At 39.5% G+C, this 10,709-nt stretch overlaps 1 protein-coding gene across 2 annotated transcripts in view; it reads right to left on the bottom strand.

The window, feature by feature from the left end:
- Positions 1-1,187: 1,187 nt before the first annotated feature.
- Birc6 (baculoviral IAP repeat containing 6) overlaps positions 1,188-10,709 on the bottom strand; it is a gene marked incomplete at its 5' end in the record, with an annotated part of 183,622 nt that continues 174,100 nt past the window's right edge. For both annotated transcript variants that reach the window (XM_013517560.1, XM_013517561.1), the window contains 3 exon segments: positions 1,188-2,328; positions 6,087-6,221; positions 10,259-10,447. In XM_013517560.1, the coding sequence (XP_013373014.1) occupies positions 2,149-2,328; positions 6,087-6,221; positions 10,259-10,447 (504 nt within the window).

Below are 10,709 nucleotides of genomic sequence, written 5' to 3'. Positions count from 1 at the left end.
CTACAAGTTGTCCGATCTTCCTAACCAGGCAAACAAGGCCACTGACAACCCAACATCTCCTCTGTCTTCCAAACATCGTTGTCTGCCATCCTATTTATTATTCCCACTTTGCCTTGTAAACCCTAGTTAAAAAAAAGTTCCACTAGTACTTAGCATGGTGCCATTAATTGAACTCTTAAGTTACCTGGCGTAACTTCATACAGCCTGGCTAAATTCTTTACCTTCATTCTTCAAGACTCAGAGTGTCCTTCTTTAGCAGCCTTTCCCGATCAGACCATCCCAGTGCCCATCCACACTTTGCCCTACCATGCTCCTCCACTGTGATGCCAACAGTACTCTGTAAACAAGTCTGCCAGAGAACTTACCATATTACACTGACATCATGTTTCATGTCTGTTAGAGGCAGGTTGCAGGAACCTCTACCCAGTACAAAGTGAGCGCTCAAATGTTCACTGACACAATGTCGGGATGCCAGATGGAATCATTTCTATGCAACCTGTTTCAAATTTTAACTTGTCAGCCTTGGTTTTTAAAATGTATGAATTGGATCTGACAGTACTGGTATCATTTCTTTCATTTTATGAAGCTTTCTGAGGGAGGTGGAAAGAAAATGATCCAACTGCAGTTTTTGTCAGACAGTACCAGCACTGGACCCCTGATAGACCACAACCAACCGAACAAAAAATTACAAGAAAAAGCACAGGGTTATTGCCTTTTTACCTTCTTATTGGTAATAACTGTGCATTTAGATTTTAGTTAGCAGGTCTATGCTAACATGTAATTTTTGCTTGTCATAAAGTGACTTCATTATTTTGTCATTCTTGGTGTAGCGTGCTACCCACCAGACCTGACACCAGTATGTTCTGAAACCTGATCCCTGGTCGTATCTTCTTTGTGGATGTTAGAGTTCTGCACTTGGTACAAGAGATAGCACCACGTCCCCCGGTTCCCTTTTTTCTTCAGAGAGCAAGTCACTATTCAGATTATACCTGCACCTGATCAGCTCCATATTCAGAGTTGCACATATTGCTTTATTTTATACAAATGCTGTCAAAAGTCACCTTGGCTTTCCCTTTATGGTAACTGGCACTGGAAAAACATCATTCGGTCCCCCATGCTTTTGAAAGCACTCCATTCTTTGTAGAATAGCATTTCACACGATGGCAAACTATTTTACAAACAAGACATACTAATTCACCTAAGTCTTTATTTATTTGGCTCTAGGAAGAATTTGCATGAAAATGAGCCTGTATGGCAGGTACAGAATGTCCTGTAACAGCACCAGAGAAGTACAGCCCCTCTCCTCTACAGAGCCTCGATGTTAACACAGACATGTGACTGCAGCAGTAAAACCAGACAGTCCAGGAAAAGTGAGCCCTTTAGGAAAAACATCGGTTAGAGCAGCTTTTCAAATTGACCGTTCCTTTTCATATACTTAAATTCAAATAATGGATACATTCAGAGGCCCAAATGTTGGCATAGAATAAAATCATGTTCATTTATTTTTTCTGCATTTTAGAATTAGAAGGCATAAAATTAAATATGTTGAATGTAATAAATTCATCCATACAAGTGCAAGTCTCCAGCTATAATGCAATTTACGGCAGATTTATTATTTTAAAAATGTACCAGTAAATCAAAAAAGAGGGAGCACGTCCATTTAACTTTTATTGAAGTGTATGTAGGAGGTCTTCAGAAATCAAATGAGCATGAAGTTATGGCCAAACATAAAATCTATCAAATTCAGTGAAAAGTTGCTGACTTTAAATAGTAGTTGTAAGAATGACCAATATATATTCTTTGTTAACAACCCCTCACTCTACAGTAAAAAAAAAAAAAATTCAGTAAACATTCTTTCCTAAGGTAGTTTCCCTTATATATCAGTGATTTATCCATTTCTTTGTATACACAAATTTGTTGAACATACCAATCAGTGGTTCTCACAATTGAAAAATAAAAGCACAAAAAAGTTTACACTCTTGTACAGGTAAATAAAAGATCACCTTGAATTAAACTGGATCTCCTTAAGGGCATAGTATAGTTTCAGTTTCATTACCTATTACATAATTAGTTTCTTACATACAAATATTGACATATTTGGCTTGTGCTTCAAAGCCTTTGTGTCTATGAAGTCCACGTCAATGCAGTTCATAATTGGAAGTCACTCGGGAGGTCTTTGCTGCTGCCAGGTTTCACCTGATCGTATGACAGAGTCTCCTCAGCGCCTGCTGTGGCCCTGCACACCTCTGAGGCATCATCGGCATCGGGGTCCAAGCCTTCAGGGCAAGGAAGTTTTAGCAGTTCTTCCCGGAGCTGAGCAGTATGCCGCTGCACAGGAGAAAATTACTACTGTTAGAACTATAACCTCCAGGACTCTAGCACAACCCCGGGGGAGGAAGTGACTTTTAACAAAATGCAAAGCACTTGAACTACAAATAGTTACTGAGCACATCTTTGAGTCAGTCACTGTTACAGGCACTTAATAGAGCAGGCAGTAAACAAAACTGGCAAGAATCTCTAAACTCAAAATAACTGATGCTGCTGAAAAGTCTTACGGAAAGCCTCTAGAGCCTACTTCCACCCTGACATGCAGTATTACTGGTGACATGAAGGACAGCACTAGTTTGATGCAGTATTTTAAACTCAACATGGAAACCTCTTGACTTGTCATAAGGCACCTCTGCCTAAATATTTTTGAAAGGGAAGTCCATAAAATGAACCCAGGCTAGGGATGTAGTTGAGTGATAGTGCACTGGCCTAGCACATACAAGCCCCTGAGTTAGACCCCTAGCAGCAATGAAAAAACAATACAAAATAAACAAAAAAATTAACTATTTTAGTGAAACAAGTACTTATCAAGCAACAGGCCCTATGTAAAATGTTTGCAAAATGTTTCAGATTCTCTCAGGTAGTGGTTTTATTATTACAATTTTCAAAAAAATGAACAAATAAAAGAGTATTTAGAGAGTAAGTAAGTTTGTGTTACTCCATGCTACATTACAGAAAGGTGTAAAATGCTCAGAGAATGGCTGTGTTTCTGCAAATGTAAAGTTTTGCTTAAAATTTCTAAACAGAGAAGTGATCTTAAATATCTCACCAAGCCCTATGAAAATCAGTCACAATCAATAGCTGGCTTTGAAAACTAACCAGTATTTTCGGAACAGTTTGTACTTGTGAGACGGTAATAATATAAAGATGAGCACAGTGAGGAAGATGTTATCCGTGGGCTTGGAGCCTGCATTCTGGTTGGAGGCATGACACCAGTTAGGACAACTACACACTTGTAGCCATTCACAAAGGTTCAAAGTATTATCTTATATGCTGGTAACTCAAAATTTCTCTATCCCTGGTTTCCCTTCCACTCTGCTAAAAACACTGAACAGGGAAGGAGAAACAAGAATCTTGCAGTTGTGAGACAGGACCCAACTGGGATGAGGGACTGGAAGACTTCACGGTGGACTCAAGCTGAACAGCTGCACCCTTTTTCCCCGGGTAGCGCTCTCCGGCAAAGGTATCATTAAATAATTAAAATTATACATATAATACACACATACTCACACACACACACACACACTTTTTTGGAGAAAGGGTTTAACTATGCAGTTCAGGCTGCCTTGAACTCACTTTGCAGCCCAGCCTGGCCTCAACCTCACAGAGAGATCTTCCTGCCTCAGCCTCCTGAGTGCTGGGATTGTAGGTGCACTCCACCATGCCCGGCATTAAAATGATAAAATCTGTACTGATTGAGAGATGAAGATTTCCAGGTCAAGGTAACATAGAACCTAGTACTAAGCAGCTACGCTGGACGTAAGAGTTATAAATAATACTTGAAGATTTTAAGACAAAGGTTTAAAATTAAATTAATATGAAAAGCTACAAAACCTGATGTGAGGAAAGATTAAGTTCTAATTTTAGATCTTTAATGAGGTAATGACAAAGCATTTAAGTGAAGATGTCAGAAATACAGGTCAGGAAAAGCTAAGACCAAACGGCTCAGAGTTGCTTTACAAGAGTACATGGAAGGTGGGTATTGTGGGGGAGGCAGAGGCAGGACAATCACTGAGGGATCCAGCCAAGCTTGGGATAAAAAGTGAGTTCAAGGCCAGGCTGAACTACACAGCAAGGCCTTGTCTCAAAAAAAATCACGAAGAGTAAATGGCCAAAGCTGGAGGTCTGGATATAACGAAAGAGAAAGACAGGAGCAAATAAAATAGCTTTGAAGGTCAAAAAGGAAAGAAAAGACATACAGGCAGAATTAAGAGTGTGAGGACGAGCACAGCCTACAGATAAAAAGGACAGCACAAAAGGCTGACTCCTGCGAGTGTGCTAAGAAGTAGGCACAGCACATTATAAAAACCTGTATGAAGAGAATCTCATAGTCTAATAGCCAAGGTAGGCCAAACAAAGAAACAAAAAGAGCATTAATTGCTCTTGTATGATAATGAAAGAAGTGAGACTGTTCTGTAATATAAAGGCAGAACAGAACCAGCTTAGGTGGGTGTCACTGCCCTTCTCTTTAAAAAAAAAAAAAAGTCTTTTCAATGGAAAATTTCAGACACAGACGCAAGTGGGCAGAAAAGTAAAATAAAGTCTCACGTATCCACTTCACTTCAACAGTCTCAACTAACGGCCAGTTTTGTTTCATCCATATTCCTGTCACTTTTCTCTTTTCATTTTTTTGTTTGCTGTCATTTTTTGAGACATAGTCTCAATGTGTAGCCCAGGCTGGCCTTGAACTAAGGGTGACCCTTCTGCCTCAGCCTACCAAGTCCTGAGATTAAAGGTGTGCACCACCATGCCTGATTTCCTCCTTTTATATTATTTTGAAGCAAATGCTTCAAAATAATATAACAGCAAAGTCTGTCATTCATAAAAAAGACAGCAAAGTCTGTCATTCATAAAATTTTCTGCATAGAAATATGAAGAGACAGAGATCACGTTAAAGACCATATCTAAAAATAACAAATCCTTACCTAGATGAAGACAGTTTTAAATTAGAAGGAAAGAGCCAATGGACCCTGGGAAAACTGAAGGTAGGGTGAGTAACTGGTAGAGGATGAATGGCCCACAAGTGAGCTAAAAGCAGGTATTTGAAGGCAGGAAGAAAAGGTGGCTGCTACCAGGAATGATTCCCACGTATGGGGAAAAACAATCTCAAACCATCACATCTGACATTTTATTCTGTAAATGCTTAAGTGAAAAACAACTGCTTGCAGGGCGAGGTGGCACATGCCTGTAATCCCAGCACGCAGGAGGCTGAGGCAGGAGGACTTCCACGAGTTCAAGCCCAGCCTGGGTTACAGAGATAGAGTTCAAGGCCAGGGTGCACTATATAGCAAGACCCTGTCTCAAAGTAACCCCAGCACCACAAAACAAAAAAAGAAAAAAGGACTGTTTGCCTCCCCTGTGTTAGCCTTACCTTAAAATACCTCCCTACAAGACTCTGTTGGCTAAGTCTCGATATCACGTTCAATTTTACGAGTTGTCAATCCTCTGTCAAAAGGATGTATATTTCTCTAGGCTTCTGAGGGACAATTTAGGGTTCTGAACTTAAGTTTTATGTTTCAATGCCTGCCTCCCTTTACCATCTGGTGGGCATGGGTTGGCCAATGAGTATGAAATTTCTTTCAAATTTCAGGACACGTTAGGCAAGACTTACGGTTTGGATCTAAAACGCACCCCCTCAAGTGCCCTTCAGTCAGAGCAGGTGCTTTCGGAAGGTGATTGGATCCTGAGGGTGCTAACGTCACCAGGGGATTCATCCATAAATGAGTTCATAGTGGAATGGGAGTCTTGGGGGTGGGGCAGCAGGAGGAAGTAGATTACCAGGGCCTTTGAGAAGTACACCCTCCTCCAGCCCCTCTGCCCTTCTAGTTCTTTCCTGACTCCACTGCTTCCAGACACCATGCAGAGAGCAGCTTTCTTTGGGCGTGTCCTTCTGCCATGCCATTTCCGCCTTGGAGCCAGGTGACCATGGACTGACACCTCTGAAACCAGGAGTTAAAGTAAACCTTTTCTCCTTTAAGTTGTAGCTTTCAGGTATGTGGTGCCAGCACTGGAAAGGTGACTGCACCTGGCTTACTCACCTTGAGAGCTGCGGCATGGTGAGACATGGTCCTGCCTACCCGCTTGTCGCTGCTGTACTGCTGGATATCTGCAATCCACTCCTCACACTGGGCCATGATCTCAACTCTTTTCAAGTAAAAATGTTTGTGTATAACCTTGAAAAAAAGCACACCCAAATAAGTAGGTATTTTTGTCAAAGGTACTTGTGCAGAAATCAAAATAGAGCCTGAAACACAGCACCGTTCTGTTTTTTTTTGTTGTTGTTGTTTTTTGTTTTTTCTTCTGGTACCAGGAATTAAACTCATGACCCTGTGCTTGCCAGGCAGGCGCTGTGCCACTGAGCTAAATCCCCAGCCCCCTTACAGTTTTGATTTTATCTTCTGGTTAGTTTATAGGTAGGATTTTTATTTTATGAAGTTAAATTTCCTTGCAGCTTACATACGGGAGTTTAAAAAATCGTATCACTGAACTTTTAAATATGTAAGTAGTAAGAGTCTATTTCTGACAAATTTGAATTAGGAAATAGAAATCAGCTTGGGAGTATTATTCTCTAGACTGGTCAAGCTCCTATACTATCTCATGAGCTTGTCTGCCCCAAGAAAAGGGGGAGATAATACCCACAAAGAAAATACCCACCTGATAATGACTATAAAACACCAATATAACCCTATTATACTTAGCAGTCACTGGAGCTCATGTGTAGGGGACTGAAAAATGAGTGAAGACATAGCTTGACATGAAGAGTTGTGTTAATAACTACAGAGCCAGATGGGAGACGAATGCAGAAGATACTTTCACAGAGAAGAGAAGCATATCTGATTAAACAAATCAGTTAAGTTCACGGATAGACAATGCCCCCCTTTTAATGCAAGGACAGTTCTAAAGAATGAGAAAGAATACTGTTGCAAATTACACTTTATTGTTCATAAAATCTTTCTGCCATTGTGAGTCCCTTGTGTTTATTCCTGAATACCTTCACCATGGGGCTTTAATGCATGTCTCGCTGGTGGGCAGCTTGCACACTGGTGGTACACGCGTGACTGTACCTATGGTGGCTCAGGCCACTCTATGGGACAGCTTGCATGTACCACTGGTGGGGCAAGCCAGCCAGAATATATAAGAAAAAAATTTTCAGGGTGTGGTAATCCCAGCAGCCTGGGAGGGTTAGGCGGGAGGATCACTGTGAGTTCAAGACTACCCTGAACTACATAGCAAGATCCTGTCTACAAGAAAAAAAAATTTGCATAAACCAAAAAATTACAATTATTTTAAATACACATTAGAACAGAATTTTAGCATACACAGGAAAATAGAGAACTTGTGTACAATTTGGCAGTGCATAAACAAATATAACCTCTGCTGAAAATAAACAGAACACTGTCACACAGGACTGAAGTACCCCTTCTGTTTTGTATTATTAACTTTGATCCAAAGGCATACAGTACCCTGATCCTAACCTCTTTACAGTATCCTGATGCTGGGGATGGAACCTAGGGCTTTGTGTATGCTTGGTGAACAATCTATTACTAAGCTACATCTCTAATCCTTGTCCTGATTTCTTTAATCACAGTTTTGCTCAATTTTGAACTTTACGAGTGGAGAAGAGAAAACCAAGATTCACTTTTAACAACTAATAAAGCCACAACTTATAGAATGGGAAAAAAATAAGTTTGTCAGCTATTCCTCAGGCAGAGGATTAATATCAAAAACATATAAAGAACTCAAAAAATTAGACCCTACCCAAATAAAAACCCAGTCAAAAACTGGGCAACTGAAATGAATGAACACGTCTCAGAAAAAGTACAAATGGCCAAGAAATACACATATGCTCATCTTCTCTGGCCTCGAGAGGAATGCAAATTAAAACCACACTAAGACTCCATTTTACTCCAGAACGAATAGCTATCATTGAGAAAATAGAATAGTAACAAATGCTGGCAAGGCTGCAGGAAAAAAGAAACATTTCTACATTATTGGCGGGAATGTAAATTCATAAAAACACTATGGGTATCAGTATGGAGACTCCAGTAAAAAATAAAACTAAAATACCAGGTGTGGTGGTGCACACCAGTAATCCCAGCACTCAGGAGGCTGAGGCAGGAGGATCACTGTGATTTCAAGGCCAGCCTGAGCTATGTAGTGAATTTAAAACTAGCCTGGACTATATAGCAAGACCCTGTCTCAAAAATCAAACAAAAAATACAAAACAAAAGAACTAAAGCTAGAAATTCTATCTGACCCAGCTATTCCCTTTCTAGGTATCTTTCCAAAAGAGTAAAGCTCATCATATTGCACTGATACATGCACACCCACATTTTTAAGTAGCACAATTCGTAACAGCTATATCTTGGACGTGGCCTATATATTCACGAAGAGATGGGAGGATGGATGAAGAAAATGTGCTATTTATATACAATAGAGTACTACTCCACCATAAAGGAAGATACACTTCAGGTATGATGGAGACCACTATGAAGCAGCCCTGAGCAGGACTGAAGTTAATCAACTGGCTTTTCATGTTCACTTGTGAATCTGACCAAGGCCTAGGCTCCCTGTCTGGAAATGGACGGTGGACTCATAGTAAATGAACCTCTATGAATCACTAATCTCTACTAAAGCCTACAATGGCAGATGAAGCTGGAAAGCCTCAAAGAGTAAGACAAGATCACAGCCAAGGACACCTGGATCTGATCTCAACTCGATGAAGGCTATAGCATCCCACTCAAGGGTGGATTAATTTAATCCTTATTAAGGATTAATTTAATACCTGTCCTAGAGTGATTCCACCCTTCTTGAGTATTGCCCTCCCTTCTTCAGATAACCAAATAAATTCAGGCCACCCAGAGAAGGTCTTGGTCTTAGTCCTGGGAGAATCTCGAATTCTGTGAGACGGCTGTGATCCTCCTGGAGCCCTGAAATCAGTCCATTTGCGTCTTTTTATTTAGTCTTTGCTGTACATTTGTTTGGGAGATTGTGGACCTGATTATCCTGCAGTAACTGAGGGATACTATTAACCCGACAGAGGCATATGTGAGAAAATGAATGCACCTTCAGAGTATACAGTAAAGTGAAAAATGAATGGTTTCTTTTCTAGGAAAACCCCAAAATATAAACACAGAGCAAAATAAAGAATAGGTAATAAGAAGTAGGGAGACAGACCCTTCTCATACAAGACGAAGACAGGAGAGAGGGAGGGGCTAAAAAATTAAGATGTGTCATGTGCATATACCAACTCCTGTAAAGAATCATTGTACTGAAACATGTAAGCTGGGCGTGGTGGCACATACTACAATGCTAGTATTACAGAGGCTAAGGTAGGAGGATTGCTGCGAGTTTGAGGCCAGCCTGGGCTACAAAGTGAGATCCTGTCTCAAAAACCAAACCAAACCAAACCAAACCAAACCAAACCAAACCAAACCGAAAGAAACACATATTAATAAAAAGAACTGGGGGAAAAAAAGTCATGAAAAGCAACTAGAACATAGTAAGTACCCAATCAAAAAGATTCTGCTGTTTTGTGCTGTTTTGTACCGGAAATTGAACTCATGATCTCATGCTTGCCAGGCAGGGGCTGTGCTGCTGAGCTATATCCCCAGCAAGATTCCATTTTATTTATTTATTCATTTATTTACTCATTTATATATTTTTTAAATTAAAGCTTTTATTTATTAATTTTTTTTTTGGTACCGGGAATTGAACTCAGGACCTTGCACTTGTCAGGCATGTGCATGTGCCGCTGAACTATATCCCTGGCCTTAAGATTCTGTTTTATAAACTGTTGTATGAGGTGACTGTTACACGTACTAGCAGAGTTGCCAAGTACTCTCAATATGTGAGTCTTAAGGTAACTGAAATATTATTTATGAAACCAAACAGTAGAAATGTAGAGAAGGGACTTAGTTTCATTTATCAGAAATGTAGGGAAGGGACTTAGTTTTCAAGAGAAGGAACTTAGTTTCATTTATCCTTGAATGTTAAGTATTAAAAAATAAAGAATTGTCCAAAATTATAGTCAGATGTCTTTTAGAATATACGTGGTTTTAAACTTCATCTGTACTAGATTGATTTTTTAGGATTAATGCTAAGAATTAAAGATTTGTACATCAGATCCTGTAAATATAAATGCAAGAATAATACTGATGAAGTATATTCTCTAATGTCTTTAATTATTTCATAATTTTACTGAACATACGTCTTTAAAGCAGGGTGAAGGGTTTCTGATTTGTTCTAGCATAGCCCATTTAACCGTTGCTTGTCGAATGTTTCCGTCATATTCTCTAGAACTCTGTGTACCACTGGGAGTGCCTCTGGACCGTTCATATCCTGGTTCATTAAAGTAAGGCTCAGCTACTAATATAAGGGACTGGACAGACACCAACACCTGAAAAATAAAGGAAATAAAGAATTACACTGGGACATTTGTACTGCAAGTAAATTGCTATCTTGCTTTATCTATAAAGAATCTCTTTTAGAATGGATCTCCATGTATTTCTGTCACTACAAAATTGATTTTCATGACTATGACTTTGAAATACTTTATTATTAAAGCAAAACTAAGCCAAGTACAATAAAGCCTTACATAACATTATATATCTCTTCAGTTCTACATTCTTTTTTTTTTTTTTTTTTTTTTTTTTTTTTTT

The sequence above is a fragment of the Chinchilla lanigera genome, unplaced genomic scaffold, assembly GCF_000276665.1.
Source record: "Chinchilla lanigera isolate Chin_1 unplaced genomic scaffold, ChiLan1.0 scaffold00040, whole genome shotgun sequence".
Taxonomy (NCBI): domain Eukaryota; kingdom Metazoa; phylum Chordata; class Mammalia; order Rodentia; family Chinchillidae; genus Chinchilla; species Chinchilla lanigera.
Note: the sequence above shows the minus strand (reverse complement) of the source record. Positions and strands in the feature narration are given on the sequence as shown.